At 45.0% G+C, this 18,638-nt stretch overlaps 1 protein-coding gene across 5 annotated transcripts in view; it reads right to left on the reverse strand.

Moving 5' to 3' along the window:
* Positions 1 to 18,638, reverse strand: part of LOC111080700 (MOB kinase activator-like 2) — a 40,457-nt gene that overhangs the window by 12,813 nt on the left and 9,006 nt on the right. Inside the window, exons 1-2 of one of the 5 annotated variants that reach the window (XM_041593748.1) lie at positions 9,094 to 9,630; positions 8,638 to 9,020 (exon numbers count right to left, since the gene is read on the reverse strand). The exons of 2 other annotated variants lie outside the window; for them this stretch is intronic. In XM_041593748.1, coding sequence (XP_041449682.1) covers positions 8,638 to 9,020; positions 9,094 to 9,522 — 812 coding nt within the window. In that variant the 5' untranslated portion in view covers positions 9,523 to 9,630. Of the gene's footprint in view, positions 1 to 233; positions 342 to 8,637; positions 9,021 to 9,093; positions 9,631 to 18,638 lie in introns of those variants that run through there. 2 more of the 5 variants (XM_022376480.2, XM_022376479.2) reach the window with 2 other exon arrangements.

An 18,638-nucleotide genomic window follows, 5' to 3' on the forward strand; every position in this document is an offset into this window, starting at 1 on the left:
TGAGGAGATGCCGAGATGCTCTGACGCTGGAGCTGATGCCGAGATGTCGATGCTGATGACAGTGGAACACCACAGTTGTTGCTGTTGTTGTTGTTGTGTCATTTTTGGTGGTCACTGGGGGCTGGGCGAAGGGCGGGTTAGGGGGTTTCGGTTCGGATCGGAATTTAGTTCTTGTTGTTGTTTTTGTTATTGTTTCAATTGGTTTAATTTATTTTCGATCATTTTTCGCACACCACAAAACGAGTCGAGCGAGCGCGTACCGTTATTTATTTTATGCGTTTCTTTTATTGTAAATATTTTTTTGTTTTCATTAATCTCCGTTTTGTTGTATTTTTTGTTTTGTGTTTTTTTTTTGCGTGCGTGCGGCCCGCCGTCGGCAGCAGAATCGGAAGACTGTCTGTCTGTCGCGACCGCACGCGCACCTTTGCCGCAGCGCAGCGGGCTTTGGGGCTGTGTGCGAGCGAGCGAGCGAGCGGGCAGGCGATTGTGTGTGTTAGAAGGCGAGGAGAGCGGCACCAGAGAACCCAGCCAGGCAGGCAGTCACCCGAGCAAATCAGCTGTGTGCTGCTCGCGCCCCCACCCCACGCGCTCTTCTAACCTATCTACCTTGCTCCCTCTCACTCTCTCTCTCTCTCCCTATATGCCGCGCTGCATGCAATCTGAATGAAATGAAATTGGTAACGGCAGTTTGCATTTGAGCTTTCATGTGCATTGCGCAAATATGAAGCTCTGCCGGCGCTGCCTCTGCCTCTCCTCCCCCTCCCATATTATTCTGTTATGCAAACACGCGTCGCTTGGCGTCGCTTCTCTGCCGGGGGCTTTCTGTCGGTTCTCCGCTGCTCTTCCTGCTGCCGCGAATGCCGAATGACGCAGACAAATGTCCAACCGCTGTCGATGGATGGACTGCAGAGACAGGCGACAGAGATAGACCTCATGCAGATGGTCGGAGAACGATGCCTGCCGACTAAAGGATACCCTTTTACATAGATTTCATTCCCCCAGTGCAGATAAAATTAAATAAAATTAAGAATATTAGAGCTCACGAAACTGATCTAGGAAAACACTGAAAGGCATCTCCAAGTTCAGGTATACTTTGTGGGTTTGGCCTACCCTTTATTTCTGTATGTGCGACAATAAAACAGCTGCGCGACTGAGCAATATGAAATATGTATTCAAGATGGGCCAGAGACAGATGCAGGGGGGAATGCGCACGGGTGGGGGGTGGTGCGCTGCAAAAGCGTTCGTCAAATTGTCTGTTTGTCCCCATCAGGGGGATTTTGCTTACGGTTTGGTTTGGTTTGCCTTTGCCAAGTTCAAAATTATTTAAAACAATTAATATTCATTTTGTTCCGTGTTGTTTTATGCCGTTCTGTTGCTGTTGCTGTTCTGTTCTGTTCTGTTCAGTTCTTGCTGCCTTCAATTAGCCTCGCTCGCTCGTTTGATGATGATCATCATGAGGTTGAGACCCATCTCTCTCTCCCTCTCAATCTCCCTCTCTCTCTCTCGCTCTCACTCTGTCGCGCTTGCTTGAACGTGCCTCATGCGGCATCTTGATTAAGGTGTCAGAAATTTGCAGCCATAAATTAATAAAAACAATCACAAAACGGCAAATGACTCGAAATTTATTCAATTAATCGGACACCAGATACACAAATTTAGACACTTTGAATCTGTCGGCAAAAGCAAAAATACGAACAAGGGCAGCGGCGACTGTACCACTATATTTTTTTAGGGGAAAATAATGTAAGGCATTAAATTGCCAGTGTGACGTGAATAAACCAACAGCAGAAACCTTCTCACACGAAATTGATTTACAGACTTCGCTCGCACCTTCCATCACTTATTATAAATTCGAAAATTCTTCATGTGATTGAGAGCTCTCAAGTTATTCAATATTAATCCTGATTAATATGAAATCATTAGTAGAAATATTTTATACAAAAGTCTTTTCAAATTTCGTTTTCTTTCTTCTTTGGGATCCCATAAAAAAACAATAACCGGAAATAAAATAAATACTCGTACATTTTGCAAAAGGAAGTCAGTCGATTTCAATTGTTTGGCACAATAAAAACAAGTATTGCTATGCATATTCGATCTGAGCCTGATGTCAGTATATAATTGCTGCTAGAAAAATTGTTGGACTGCGGTATTTTATTGATTTTTGCATTGGAAGGGGGCGAAAGGAAATGGGGGGCACAATGGGAGCAGAACAACTCATGGCAAACGCATTAATCTATCAAAGCCACGCTCCATTTACGCGAGAGAAAGAGAGAGGGGGCGGCAGGCTGTGGGAGCGGTGGCTGAGGCCCCTCCCTGGCGGGCATCTATCGTAAGTATGTAAATGTGTGTCACAATTAACAATACAAATTTACGCATTAATCAAGCACAAAGACAAAAACCTACTGACACAGCAAGCGACTAGCGATGGGGAGGGGTCGTGCTTGAGTGCTGCAAACTCCATTTCGTGCGTGCTCTCGCACAGGTTTCCACAGCACGAAACACACACACGAAAGCCAAGATTGTTGGATGCACAAGTACTCCGATATATTGGTAAGGTAATTCGAAGTCTGCACAATTTTCAAACATTTAAAAGTTATATTTTTTTTGGTAAATATTTAAGACAATGCCGTGAAAACTTGTATCTTTTATTTAATTAAAATATTAACTGCTGTTGGGATTTTTCTCTTTCGGTAGAATTAATCTTGAGAGGGGAAACTCAGTTTCCTTAATCCAAAATGAGTTTCTTAAACTTTGTGGCCGTTGTTGTCGTGTCTTAACAGCCCGGCCCGCACCCAGCTCTGTTAGCCAGCTTAGCACGGCTTAGAAAATATACATTTTAATTAACTTTTCTGTTGTTGTTGTTGTTGTTGTCAATGGCGGATGTGTGAATGAATGGATAGATGGATGGCTGGTTGGATGGATGGATGGACAGCTGGTTGAATGAGGAGGATGTAGCGGATTGGGGACTGGGACTTGAGAAAATGGCCAAAAAGCCCCCGATATGAATCAGCTTCTGCCCAAAATGTGAACAATTCCCAATATTGTCGCTGTCGCTGTCCCTGTCCCTCTTTCTTTCTCTCTCTCTCGCTCGCTGACTCTGACTCTGTCTCTGACACAAGACAAAGCTTTGGCCATAAATTGCAAAGTACCGTTTTGCCCATTTGGCGGTGGGGCAGCGGGCACACGGCCAGCATATAAAAACGAGAATCATCGCCCCCTGAGAGAGCGAGCTTCGTTTTGGGAGTGGAGTGGGGAACCAACCGGGAGAAGAACTGAACTTGCTCTCTCTCTCTCGGTCTCTGTCTCGCTCTCTCACTGTCTTTCTGTTTCACAGCTGACGACAGCAGCTGGTCCGAGTGTGATTGTGTTGGTGTATGCTTGTGTGCGAGAGTGTGCCAGTGTGCGAGCGAGTGGGGGGTGAGTCATTGTCGGGTGACGACAACTGACATTAATGTTTCGCTGATGAGAAGGTAAGACAAAAAACAAAAAAAAGCAGCAACAAAAAGAGCCAGAAATAATAATAATAATGGAAAGTATTTAAAAGTGAGAGAGAGATACCGAAAGACAGGTAGATAGATGGCGGATGATGATGGGCCATAACATGCAGCTAAATGGATTAAAAAGCGACAGACAGCGACAGAGAGAGAGAGAGAGAGCGACAACGAAAGCTCAGCAAATGAGTCGCAGCCGCAGCCGGAACTCCAGACATCACTTGAAGGTAAAAGCATTTTACGAACTCTGTAATTTTTATGATTCGTTTTTTTTTTTTGCATTGCGAATGAAATTAAAAACACAATCGAGATCAAAGCTCTGCTGCTGTTGTGCCACTGTGCAGTTACTGGAAGAGCCATGAGATGGGAGGGGGGGGTAGAGCAACAATTATGCTCGGGAAATCGGTTCAAGTTGTCATCATCTTTTCTTTTTTTTTTGGCATCACTTTGGACCGGACCGCCTTGAGGTTCTTGGAAATAGAAATTTCCGCTGACCTTTGCTCGTTTTGGCATTGCCACCGCTAAGGGGAGTCGTGTTCCAAATCTCCAGCTAATGGACAAATAATTACAGCCACAACCATCTAACGTTCTGCGATGCCGCTACCGTTGCACAATTGTCTGTTGACCGGGGTCGTGGGTCGCTCTCAAGAGCAACCTCCCCAGTCCAGTGGGTTGGCTTGAGGCAATTGTTTCTCTTTTCCATATTTAATTGCTGCCATCTGAAGATCTTTAAAGCTCTCTAGCTTTGTATGTCTGGTGCTCACGATTCGCAATACCGTTAGATGGTGGGAAATACATACACGAAGGAGTGTGTGTGTGTGTGTGTAACCCCCCCACTGTGCGTTTCAGAACTATATGTAGAACACCATTAACCGATCTCCAACTTAATTGCAGCGCTCAATTGGGCTCTAAGGGAGGCTAGGCTGTAATTTCACAGGAAAATATCTCTCCCAAAAATTTAGAAATAAAACAAACACCAGAATTTAAAGAATTTCCCATGTAAAGTTTAAGGAATCATTCGTATCATTCCATAAGAAACTTCTCTCCATTTCAAGATTTTTTAAATGCCCAGATATGTGATATCATTTTCTTGAATTTCTGTTTGTAATTCCAGTAAGATAATCATTAGAGGGGGTACTTAGTGGCCACAAGAAGTATTTGCTAATTCTAATTCGTGAGGTCTCATTCTTGGCTAATTACTCGGTTCTCCATCGCTGACTCTGGCCCATCAGTCAGCGGGCAAAGGAAGCGTAATGAACTCGGAATACATACAGTATGCAGTAGTCGTAGTACCCTTGATACGCCTTCTGGCTCTACTAATTCGAGCGTAATCTGGAAACGCTTTGTGTCTGTGTGTGGTGTACCTCCCTCCAACAGCTGTTCTTCTGCCTGAGCCACCTGAGTCAGCCAGTCATTAAGTGGTCCAGTGCGTGCAGACACTGGAGTGGAGCGGAGTGGAGTGTCAATGAACGCTGGCTGGAGCCCCATGGGCCATGGGGCCATCCGCTTGGGGCCAGGGGTCGCCTGAGCACCTGTTCTCGTTTTGAATATGAGAGAGCCCCGAAGGCTGCACCACCACCGAAACAGCTGTGACAGCTGGCGCGGCAGGTTATTGGCCAGATGATTAGCCGTCAAATGCTTAATGGATGGCTTGGAACATGGAATATATTTAACTAGAGAGCAGCCATATCTAACATTTGGAACAGAGCAAATCTCTGGCAAAAATTGATTGCCTCGTAAAACAGCAGCAGGGAAAATTATGCTGGAGAGAGAGAAGAGAGATCCATAAAAGTCCGGCAAAAACATACATACAAAATTGGAACAGGAAATTAAAACGTTAGCTGAAGCCAGCTGAAGCAGAAACAGAAACAGAAAACGGTAACGGAGACTCCCGATGACTGCTGACTGCAGACTGGAGACTGGGGCCACATGATAAGGCCCAAAGTCGAACATGTGGAGCAAAAAACCCAACGAGGCAGAGTGGATGGACACAAAAAACAAAAAAAGGGCAACGCAACAGCTGAAGCTGAAGGAAAGCGGCAGCGCCAGCGCCAGCCAAGATTAACAACAATGTTGGACATGGAGGGCGTAAAAAAAGTGCAAGTAACATGTGCTACACCATACTGAGCACAACTGTACCCCACCTATAACCCATTTGTAGCAAGTGGCATGTGGCAAGTGGGCCACAGGGTGGATGGAGGAGTCAGTTGGTCAGGCCAACTTAATTTGCTTAGCGAATCGAAAGAAAATTCCAATAAAAGCTTTCTTGTAATCGAAATATCGATTAAATTATCACACAGTTTGTTTTACAGTTCAAGTTTCCAGTTTACTCGTTTCAGTGTGACCAAAGGCTGTTATGATGAATGCTGGCCAATGATTGGGCACATCTCTTAGCTAACTCTTTTGCTGGACTTTCGATATGCCAATTGTGTTAGCTGCAAATACTAACTTGTTAACGAGGCCGATTGAGAAGAGCTCTTTGTGCTGTGGCCAAGAGAGAGAGAGAGAGCAATTAGCAATCCCAAAAGTACAGTTGGCAAGAAACGTTTCCCATTCCAAGACAATATTACTTCATTTATGCATGAAGAAGATATCTCAGATCTGTGAGGGATTTATTTTTTGTGTGTTAATTTTGTATTTGTTTACAAAACCAAAGCAAATCCGGACAATACAAAACTTTTCAACATTATTATGCAAATTTGTTCAGTCTCCTCCTCAACGTGTTGCTGGGTTGTTGGTTTTGGGTTTGGTAGCTTTTTGGTAGCTTCTTAGTGTGCCATTGACACTCGTTGGGGTTTTGTGTATGTGCCTGACAGGTTTATCATCACCATCATCATCGTCATTTTATAATGCGCGCTGCTAGGGCGACTCTTCCTTCTGCTGCCGCTACTCGCATAACAAATGACTCTTGTTGTGTGGTTGATTCGTTCCTCTTCTTCGACTTCTTCTACTGCAGCCTCGAAAGACGTACTGTTAGTCATTGTTTCGAGTGGCACAAGCAACCCCACACCCCCACTCTGTGGCTGTGGCTGTGAGTGTGTGTTTCCTTGCATGCACAAAGGCGACCCCCAAACAACAGAACAAGTTGTGTTACTCACACCCAGCCACAGCCACAGCCACAGGCAGGCAGCACACAGTCAGCAGAACTTGGAGACGTGCCTCTGTGCCTCTCTGTGTTTCACCGCTTTTCATGGCAGGTACTCGTCACTGCGAGGGTGCAAGGGGTGCAAGGGTATACGGGCGTACTGCTCTAGGGATTATCATACCCAGCAATCTTCAAGTTATGGCATATAGCTATTTATCTATCGATTTATTGTTATACTCGTAATAGGCAAAAACAAAACAAGTTCTTGTGGAAAGTTTTGTCAGCTGTCCTGGCAAACAAAGGGTATCCCCATAGTCGTCATATGTCTACAGGCCATGTTCTTTAGTTGCTATTCCCTCTATCTTTGTCGCTCCCTCTCCTCGCCTGCTTTGCCTTCAGCCTTCAGCTTCGTCTAGTATTTATGCATGTTCATGCAAGTCAATATTTGGTTTCCTAACTAATTATCAGTTCAGCGCACTCTGTGACTCAGGCAGAGTGGGGTGGGAGGGGGACAGAGTGATAGAGACAGAGGCAGAGGCAGATGAGTGTCAACGCTTTTGCGGTCGCCTCACCTCACCTCGGCTACTAATTCGAGAGAGTTCATTTAACTCTGGTGCTCTGGTCCCACACAAAAGCCAAATCATATATAAATATAGCTCGGCTGCTGCTGGAATGATGATGGATTTCGGTTAAATTTGGACCACAAGCAAATAAGGAAGTTCTCCTGCTCTTCCTCCTACTGCTACTCCACCGACAGCGACAGTGACAGTGCCTGCTAACAGTATGCCAACAGTGTGCTGTTATCGCAGAGGTGTGACCTCCAAAACGCATTTGGTTTGTAAACCTTTGGGCCTAGGCCTACTATGCATAAATTTATTCACTTGACTTGGGTTGCCTTTGTTTTTCAGTTTCTGTTTCTGTTTCTTCTATAGTATTTTCTGTTTCTGTTTCGACTTGTGTGATATTTTAATTGCCGCACGAACCTTGAATTCGCTCGCACAGAGTGCTTTTGGTGGTCAAAACCTACCAAAAGTCCACACAAAAGCCCCGCTTGAGAAATGTTCGGTTCGTAATTAAAGCCATAAAAAGTGAGTAAATACCTACATTTATCTGGCTTGTGCCCTGCTCTACTCTACTCTGCTCTCCTCTGCTCTGCTCTGTATTTTTGTGGGTTCTTTTATTTTCAGTATTTCGTTTCCTTTGTGCGACCTTTGACTGCGACTGTGGATTTTGTTTAAAGTATTTTCCATAATGCAGACACATTATTATTATTATTAGACTTTGTGCAAATCTCTGGCCAATCTCCGCTACGACCTTAGAAAGTTGATCTCACTGTCGTATAGTAGTGACTGGAATGGTATTATAATTGGGCTAATGTGTTGTCTTTTTCTCAAAGAGCATTCTTGACTGGAAGCAGTTGGTTGTTGGCCAATCGAAATAATGCTAAATAGTTCTTTAAAGGAGTAACCATTCTCCTGTATGTGGCGTTAATTTTCTAGATATTTCAATAGACAACTTCTGTTCTATTTTCCCTGTTGCGGTACAGTACGTTGTAATTGTTTAGTTTTCGTCGCCTATTTAACAGATACCAAGGCCCAGCTAGACCCACAAACAAGCTCTTTGTTGGCATAACCGAAACCCACAAGTAAATGCCCATCTAATCAGTCTGCTAACAGAGTTGGCAAGTGTAAATACATTAGCTATGATGATAAAAGAGAACCCCTAATCTTGAAAGTAAATTGGTATACCCCACAATCCGATCTCAAAATTATTCTCTGTAGAAGAATTCTTTTAAAGCTGAGACTGAGAATAGGTTTACTTTTGACTTAACAGTTAACTTCATTGGTTCACTTTTGGAACGTTGTTCGATGGCAGAGGTAACAGAACTTCTTGCATCAGGAAAGGAATAGCAGTTGAGGGATGAGTCAGTACTAAAAAGATGATTAATATTCCCCTTTTTATCAATCATTCCCCCTGCTGGACTGGAGGACTCATCATTCTGTTGTATTGCACTTATTATATATTCTTATTGGGGGGTTTTTTTTATATCTTTTAACTTACGCAACGAGGCCGCCGAGAAAGGCCACTGGACCGCCGCCTATTAGGCGAATCTTGCGATGACAGGAATCGAAGAGCGAGGTTCGGGTGGGCGCCTGCGATGTGGGTGACATGATCGATGTGGGGCCACTGCTGCTGCTGTTGCTGTTTCCTACCCTGTTAATGAGCAGCTGTTGCTGTTGCGTTGTTGCTTTCCACGACGCTGTTGTTTGCTGTTCGTTGGTTTTGCAATTATAATTACTTAGGTAGTTGTTGTTGTTGCCACTTGTGTCCCGATAAGGCGTGTTGTTATGATGGTTAATGCAACTGTTTGAGAGACTGCTGCCACTGCTGATGCTGCGACAACTGTCGTCGTCGTCTGTTGAGGTCTGCTGCTGCTGCTGCTGCTGCTGCGGCTGCGGCTGTTGCTGTTGTTGTTGCCACTGGTGATGTGGCTGTGGCGACTATTAATGTTGTCGCTGTCTTTGGCTTCTTGTGGCGCCTCAGGGCTGCTGCTAGATTGTAGCTGCAGGACTCCTTCTTCTTCTTGGTTTTCAGCGGCAATGTCGCCTCTCCGCCCGCAATTGTCGCCGCCAGCAACAATAGACACTTGTCGCTCGAATGTGGCGAAGGCGGCGCCTGTTGCTGTTGCTGCTGCTGAAAATAATATTCTGCTGCTGCTTCAGCTTCTGCCTCAGCCTCTCCGTGTGGCGATGTCAACTGCCGTTGAAGCTTTTGCTGCTGCTGCCGAAGCTTTTGCAACAAAGATGTCTTACTGCGATGCTGCTGCTGTTGCTTTCCACTGGCTGCTGCTGCTGCTGCTGCTGTGGCAGCTGCTGTTGCTGTCGTTGTTGGTGTTTTCGTTCCGAAGCCGAGTTCCACGATGTGCTGTGTGGGCGCTCTCAACATTATTCACTGTCACTTTTCTACGTTACTGATTTTCTGTTTCACTTTTGTCTCTTCTCTTCTGCTTTTCTCTTCGCTTCTCTTCACTTCGTTTTGTCACTGTTGTTGTTGTTGTTGTTGCGATTAACTTACTTTTGCACACATTTAAATTTTATTCAATTTGTTTTTTCTTTTATTTCTTTTTGAAGCTCTAAACTTTCTTCTAAACAAAAATAAAACATGGGATTTAAGCATTTAGCGAACTTTCAACTTTGTTTCGCGGATTCCCTTTTGCGTCTTTTTTTTTTCGTTGTTTTTCCATTCAAAACTTCTCGAGCCGCGAGCATGTGTGTGTGTGTCATTCATTGGCTTCAAAATTGTGCCCCCATGTGAGCGCCAAACGCAAGCAAAAAAAAAAACCCCCCAAGAATAGCACAGTGGGACGGCGTACGATAAAACCAAAAGAATATGACTGAACACATTAAAGTGTTGCAAAAGTTTCCTATATTTGAGTGGCATTGAAACAACAACATCCGTAAACATAATACAAACTAATGGAATTTAATGCAGATATCGATATATCAATAGTTTTATCTTTAAGAGAAATTTCTCATCACTTCAGACATTTTTTTTGGGGAACCAAGAAATTAGAGAAAATCTTGAAAATTTCCAGCACAACTGTGGAATATCGAAATATCGAAATCTCTGGGCTATAAATAAGATATTGGCGCTATTAAAAGAATCCCCACAAGTTTGACGAAAGCGCGCTAATCCACAAAGTAATCCCCCGCCTGCCCACACCACCCAATCCGCATGTTCTGGACAAGTTTTGTAATAAATTCAGTTCGTAATCATTTGCTGGTGAATGGTGAATCTCCCAATCCCATGCCTAATCTCCCCCGTATAAGCACACTCGTAAATGTGAACCACAGTGCAGTAGGTGATGTGCCTCGGAACACACCATACCATGTGCTTGCCTGCTCTTACATACACATACTCGTATTTATTATTTAGTTTTCATATATTTTGCATACGAATGTGCTCGATATATACGTACATACACATCGCTCATGTGTGTTTCTATGTGTATATTTTTTCTGCTTTATATTTGTCGTTAGAAAACGACGGATCGCGTGAGTTTTTCGACATACAAAATGCAAAAACAAAATCCAAAGAGCTGCTATAGAGAGAGGAAGAGGGGGAGCGAGAGAAGATGCCCATTTGGCAATATGAGTGAGTGGGCGCGTGCGATGGGGTTGGGGCCTCCAAATCTGCTTATATGTTAATTAGATTTACTACAGAAATACAGAGAAATTAATTATAAGTTTATTCCTTTACAGCGATTTTTTGTTTTCTGCTAATTCCGCCACTGAAGCGCGTTACGTTACGTTAATTCATGCAAATACTCATACGTTAAGGCCAAGTTTAAAGCATTAATTGTAAAGGCAGGCAGGGGAGGCAGGGCAGGGCAGGGCAGGCAGGCACCACGCCAGCACATAAGAAATGGTATGATAATGTGCTCTGCTCTGCTGTGCTGTGCTGTTCCTTTTCTTGCTTCAAAGAAGAAAAAGAAAGTAAAAGGCGGCGTCATCCAAACGCTTACGCAACCTCCAGCCCAGGCGCAGAAAAAAAAACAGCGAAACGACACGACAAAACAAAATTAAAACACATCATTAAAGAAGGGCAAGAAGAAGGCAGGCAGGGAGGCAGGCAGGCAGGGAGGCAGGCAGGGTCCAAGAAATGGGCAGGTCTCCACACAGAAGAGCAGGCAACCGAGTGAACGAGAGGAGGAGCAGGAGAGGCAGAGGAGAGGAGAGGAGGACACACTCTGTTGGCATTATGAGTATATTGAGTGCAGCAGGAGCCGCCAATCAGTTGGGATGGGGACACCCGGATAACCTTCACCCAAATACCCGCTGCTCCGCCACCGCACAGCACACACCAGAGTGTGGCACGAGTACGAATATGAATACGATTACGATTACGAGCCATGTAATGGATTGGTGGTCCATCCGTTTAAAAGTGAAGGGAGCGAGAGCAAGCCCTGGCCGGACCTGGCCTAGAAATAGCTCAAATAAATATATACATAGGTAAACATACTCGCATCATAGTAAATGCAATCAGAAACGAAAGCAAAGATAGATGGAAGATGCATGCAGCTAAGGAATAATCGGAGGTGAAACATTCCACTCCAAATCAGCTTTAAATAGCCATAGATTCATGCTTAAACATTCTTGAAGCAAATTCTAGCAAATGCCTGAGAACTGAGAACGATAAAAGCCACGCCGGAAGCTTCTGGTTAATGTCCAGCGTCAGTAAGCCACTGCGTAAGCTGCAGAGATTACAATATCACTCGGAAAAAATATGACACATGGGTTTCGTTTCATTTTTCTTTTTTTTTTTTTTTTTTTTTTTTTTTTTTTGCATATACAACAGAATTTCCCGGCACATGCCATATACGAGAATAAGCTTATCTGCCCGCTCTCGCATGGAGCATCGGACAACGTGCCTGATGTGATTCAATGATTCAGTGGCAGTGGCAGTGGCAGTCTCTCTGGGGCACACCACAAGCCAGGCTGAAAGTTATCTCTGGCAGCAGCAGCAGCAGCAGCAGTACGGAAAAGTAAAAGAAAAAGGTGTGAAAAATAGAATGGCCTCAGTTTTGACATTTTGTTACTTTCACAACTGACGGGGCCGGCCCCCCCGTACCATAGATTGAATTGTATGTCTGTGTTGGGGTTGGGGGGTGCTGAAAAAAATTGAAAGTGTGCTGTGGCCAGATCATAAAACACTTCTAGCTCGGGCCTGTATTGGCCTGTAGAAAGGGGGGATAAACTTTCTACCCAAGCGACTCCTAATTCGCGAATTACATGCCATGCAACATCCACAAATGATCTGCCAGTCACGTCGCATCGTTAGAATTAAGTCACTCCGGCAACCATGAAAGTTTCCACAGAATCAACGAACAAAAAAAGAGTCAAAATCATCAAGTGAAGCTCTCTGATCCATGATGATGATGATGACACTGCTGCGATGATTTTGGGTAGGAAAAAGTCATAGTTTCCATGCTAGAAATGGCAGAAATGGGACGGGCGGTGTACGCCACACGCTTCGAGAATTTTTAAAATGAAAGTTCGTGCCTCTTCCACGGTTGACAAAGCATGCGGAAATCTTGAGAAATATAAATCGCTTAAGAGCAAAAAAAATAAAAGCAAAGAAGCATCCCCCCGCTGCCCCTGCACCAGAGACCAAGTCTGTGTAAAAGTCTAGCCAAGAAAAAAAAAAAAAAAAAAATAATTATATTTATTTTAATGTATTTTCTTTTTTTTTTTTTCTTTTCTTTTGACTCTGGCTGCTGCTGCTGCTGCTGCTGGCTGACTGGCTGGCTGACTGACTGCCTTTTCCTATGTTTTCCGTGCACAGCAGCTGTCGTTTTCCAGCCCGGCATTACTGTGAATTTTCAATTAAGCCAAGCTGCCACACTGCCTGGCCAACAGTTCTCTCCACTCCGTTCCTTTTCAATGTGGCTGCGGAAAAAATGATGAAAGCTTTCTCTATGCCTGCGCAATCCCCCCCAACCGCCCCCTTCCCGCTCAGTGTACCCTATCCCAGCTGCTATCCCCCTTTCGACGCTTGGACGCTTCTCCTCGGTGGGCACAAGAAAGGGAAGAGCCAGAAGTGTCATGGAGTGGCAAGGTTATGCGTTGTGCATAAGCAATTAGCTTTGCGGTTTCCACAAGTCGGAGCCCGCTTTGGGGTCACACACACACACACACACACCACACGAGAGAGTACACGAGAGAGTCCCTTCCAGGCAGTGTGTAGAAATGGAAATTGATTTGGCGCAACTCTGCTCAGTTCTTCGATCATTACACAAAATGATCATCCATCCAGTATTGAGCTGTGGTAAATCCACAACTGAAACTTATTTCCACATAAAATCGGTTCTCGAATGCTCCAGTTTGAGTGGGTAAACCAAAGCTGAAGCTAATGGGAAATAATGTCTGTACATGTCAAATTATCACATTTGAAGGTGACCGAACATAGCGGCGATTAAATCTTTCAATAATTCCCAGCGCCTTGGATATTAAATCCAGTCTGCACAGATCACATATTACATATGTACTTGTACATATATATATGTATATTACAGCAGATCAGTCAATTAGCCAAGCCCCCGTTTCCAAGGGCTTGACCCCAGCACACCAGATGATAGATCGGCCAGGCGGGCCTATAAAAATGTGCTTGAAAACGTTCGAAGCGGTGTGTTGTGTTCAGTTCAGTTCGGCGTTCAGCGTTCAGCGATTGCAGCAATTTTCACACTCCGAAGGCCGCAAACAATTGACTGGATGGAACCGAGTACTACATATGCAAATGGGAGTGCAGAAGAAGAGAAAAAAAAAAACGGAAAGCCAATCCATGGATCGATCTGTGGGGATCTCTACGTGCTATGTTCGCTACGTTTCAATCCGGCTATGTGGCAGTGTGGCTGTGTGGCTGTCATTTAAACCAAAGCGAAACCTGAGCGATTGCAGAGCCCGCGATGTTCTCACGGCGAGTTACACAAAACGCCGCACATCACGTTTCCAGCATTAATGGGAATGTCTGTCCGTCCGTCCGTCTGTCTGTCTGGCTATTGCTCCACTCCAATCCAATCTACACTGTACTCCAACCTTCTCCTCCACCTCCTCTTTATATTCCACAGTGTACTCCTCTCTCTCTCTCTCTCTAGTCTACTCTACGGTGTACTCCAATCCATTCCCTCGGCTCCATTCACGACGGCGCTCAGCTCTCAGCTCAGCTCTCAGGCCTCGCAATAAACTTGTGTAGAGCCCAAAACGTGAGAGAAATAAGAAAGGAAAAATAAATGAAATGAAATAAAATAAAATAAAAGTAAAGAAGAGACTCGGCAGAAATTACCAAAAAGAGAAGAAAAAACACACAATAAAAATAAATACTCGTAGACCCAATTAAATCGTGTAAAAGAAAAAAACCTACATACACAATCCAAAAGCGTGGACTATGGCTACTGGTATATATAATATACCCTGTGTGTATGTGTTTGTAAGTCGCGCTAATTAAGCAAATTAGTAAAAAACAAAACAAAACAAAACAAAAAACAATAATGGGCCCCGGCCGCGGGCGCGCCTGCGATCAAATATACTTTATGGGGTGGCTCTGCCCATCCACTTTCCAAATCTAATATACCCTTAACTTTTTTATAGGGTAAAAAACAATATGCGCTGCTGCTCTGCTGCGGTCAGCGCGGCGTCTCGTCTGCCTTTTTACCCCACTTTTTGTTGTTGTTGTTGTCTCTCTTGTGGCGCATTGTCAACATTTTGACCCATAAAATTTCCCACCAAAATTATAGTAATTTTCGCTAACTCAATTTGATGAGCGAAAACGAAAGAAAAACAACACGAGGGAAACCCAAGCAGGAGATGGATACCCCTACCCGTAGCCGACCCGTAAAATTATAGGAAAAGTGGACGGCGGCGGACCCACAGGCGGACGCTGTGCTGTGTGCTGTGGGAGTTGCGATTGCAAAAGTAGCCGAAAATTGTTTGTTGCAAAGAGGGGCAGAAAATGGAGGAAAAACCAAGGCAATTTTCACTATCCAGTTACCGGAGGCTTCTTTTTGGGCTGGTTGAAGATGCCGACGCAGCTGGGCATGGGGATGGGGATGGGGACGGGGACGGAACGGGGGCACAACCGCATAATTACGATGTCGTGGTAGAGGTAGAGCTAGAGGAGGCTCCTCCGCGGATCACAGCTGCCGGCATTGATGTCGCTTCGAGGGGCCGCAGCAGCAGCAGCAGCAGCGCACAGTGGCTCCCCTGGGGGCTGGGGTTGTATGGGGAGGAGCCTCACGCAATCCGGCAATATCAGCAGGGAGGAATACATTATGTTTTACGGCTGATCAACCCATCAAATGTTTCCTTCATAAAACATTTCTCTCGCTCTCTTGCACTAATCAAAAATGCACAAAATGTAGTTGCCATAAGGAAATCAATAAGTCAGCCGCAACATTTTCCATGCCACTGTGCAGTGCAGCAAGCAGTGCGGGGGGGACGTGGCCACAATGTAGTGGGTGAAGAGAAAAAACAAAAGAAAAATCAACGTTTCGAGTGATGTGTGGTGGCAAAAGCTACTCGTGCAACATCATCTCGAGTGTTGGCTCTCTGTCTGTCTGGCTGTCTGTCTGTCTGAGTGTTTGTGTGTGTGTGGGGGCATGAGATGTTGCAACATGTATTCATATACATCTTAATCTTAATCCACTCCCTCTGCCTCGTACACATGTTTTTTTGTTTCAAATGTGTTTTAGCCACATGACCAGCCAGCCGCCAGCCAAGTGACAGCCAACAATTATTTAAGAGGTCTGCGAACATGTGCGATTAGATCTCTGCAACATTTTCCTTCTTTCTTTCTTCTGCTCTGCATGAGTGCTGCGTGCAATTAGCGGCAGTTGCAAAGGTGAAGAGGCAGGCCCAGGCGTGTGCTGTGCTGTGCTGTGTCTGACGGAAAACATTTTGCCAATCTAGAATACAAAATATGAGGTTTATTTAAAGATACGTTCTGTTGCGGGTACCACAGGGTAGAAGAAAGCAGAAAGCGGAATGCATGCAAAACAAACCCATATGGGATGGCCTATTGCCGACAGCTGAATAATAAATTTAGCACAGGTCTTCGATTTTGTGGTAGGATTTTTGCTTTCCCAGCCAAAAGCAGCTGACATTGACACTTTTCGTGCAGCAGCGAAATCGTTCAAGTTTATTTATAAAATACGGGAGAGAGAATACATATATCGAAAACATGCCACAAAAAGAGGAAAACGCACAGGGAAAATGGTTGGGGAAAACTTATGTGCAAAAAAATGGCAGAGTCACGAGTGCCATTTACATTATATGTCAATCTATAATATATACACATATGTATATTTATGTACTATGGTAACCGCAACTACAACTCTATTTTGGAATAGAAAAACCACTCGATTTCCGTGTCGCTATCGTCGGCACTTAACCTTCAACTCGCATTCGATGGGGTTCTCTTTGTCTCCATCTCTGCCTCCATCTTCCTCTTCGTCTCCGTCGCAGTTCTTGTTTTCACACCCGCCCACCGCAAACAGCGGGTGAGAGGGGGGGGCCAATTAAATCATCAAATTTATGAAGTGATTCTAGCAACGCGTCGCCGAGTGTTTGTGGATTGGCATTGCTCGCGTTTTGAATGGGAGAGGAGAGGCGGCTTAGGCTTAATTGTTGCCAAATTTTATAAGGGGTTGTGATTGGTGGGTGGGGTGCGGGGGGTGGTATTGTCGAAACAAAGCACCGTTAAAGGTCAAACGAGCATTTGGCAAAAGCTACAAAAGAGAGCGAAATAGGTGTAGAAAGAGAGCCGCAAAGCCGTCGAAAAAGAAACCGAAACCGAAAACGGGCAAAGTCACTGCCTCCCCCCCTCTGGCCATACACACAGAGCCATAGAAAAGCTGTAGAATTATGAGCATCAAAGAAATAAAGAGAGAGAGAGAGAGAAAAACAACGTATAAAACGAGTTTCACAACATCAACTGTCGAGAGCAGGAAACCTTGCTGCTGCTGCTGCTGCTTGGTGGCTGCTGCTTCTTGGTGGCTGCTGCTTCTGCGACCGACGGTTGACGCTGACGCTGACGCTGATGATGGTGACGTGAGCCGTGGAGAGCACCGAGCACAGAACAAGAGGTAAGAGGCAAGAGGTAAGAGGCAAGAGATGCACATGCAACGCGCGAGGTGAGGTGACATGCTATACATAGATAAGTGCCTCTACATGTATGAGGTTGTGGCATACGAGAGTGTGTGTTGCATATGCTATATGTACGATAACGGTTCACGGCAAACGGGGCGCATCAATCGAAGGCGGAGATGTTGTTTTCGGTTCGCCGTTGGCCGTTCGCCGTTTGGTCACTCGGTCGCAGCCAGAGCAGAGCCAACCCAACAACAGTTTAAATAAAAGATAACCCACTTTTCAGATAACTGTGAACATCCTTTTGGGGCATACACACACACACACACACAACGTATCAGAGATGTGGAACCAGAGATGTTTCTCTTCTGCCATTGATTAATGTTCCCAGGGAAAATAGATGGAATATACACCAAGCGAAAGTACTGCGGAAAATACTTTAATTAAGTGCATTTCTATTTTGTGTTTATTTAATTGATATGCCAGTATAGAGACAGCTTTTAGAGAAGTCTCTTCCAGTCACCAATGACAGTCGCCAGGCCAGAACGAACCTTCTCTTCTTTCCAGACAAATCTGTAGCTCCAATGCTCAAGTAAGAGCCGATAAGAACATCCAAATGAAGACCAAATTACTTGCTCTTAGACTCTTAGACTATTCCCTTCCGTCTTGCAGCTTTATGGAGACTTATTTCGTAATGTGTGTTCGGGCAGGTTAACCCCCCCAATCAATAAGTTATCAAACAAAAATGGACTTTCATTGGAATATTCGCATACGCTTTCCATACTCTTGATATTTCCCGTAGACTTGTTCCCTAGCTGCTTCATGGAAATTCCCAACTAATTTGCAAAACAAAAAAAAAAAAAACTTTTAGCCTGACCGAAAACCAAAATCGATAAATGCCCTAACGCGAACGGCATAAGCTGTGGGGGAATGCGGTAGGTGTGAGAAAAATAGCATGCGGGCGCAGGGCTCTGGGACTGGGGTCGAACAGAACCGAACCGAACCACTCGTCAAGTGTGTGCCACTGTGCATTGTGCCCCTGTGCCTTGTGGACGTTGAACACGTAGGCGTTAACGGGGTTGACAACTGCAGCAGAGGCAAAGACAGTGGCAGGGGCAGGGGCAGGGAACACCTGACACTGCAGGGCCAGGGGCGGGTTGGCGGCTTGGGGGGATGGCCCAGACAGGAAGCCTCTCAGGAAGGAAGTTCCTGCCGCTGCGGCAAAGGAAGTGGTTAAAACAATATGGAAGAAAAAAAAGTCGTGATGGTGGTGGCGGTGGCAGTTCGGTTCGGTTCGGATCGGTGGCAGCAAACAGCAGGCACTCGTGAATGTACCGTAACAGTTGTTGTTGTTGTTGTTGTTGCAGTTGCTGCTGCTGCTGCTGCGCCAATTCTAGGCGCTGCATTGGCAACAGTCGCGCT

This window comes from Drosophila obscura, unplaced genomic scaffold, assembly GCF_018151105.1.
Source record: "Drosophila obscura isolate BZ-5 IFL unplaced genomic scaffold, ASM1815110v1 contig_1, whole genome shotgun sequence".
Classification (NCBI taxonomy): Eukaryota; Metazoa; Arthropoda; class Insecta; order Diptera; family Drosophilidae; genus Drosophila; species Drosophila obscura.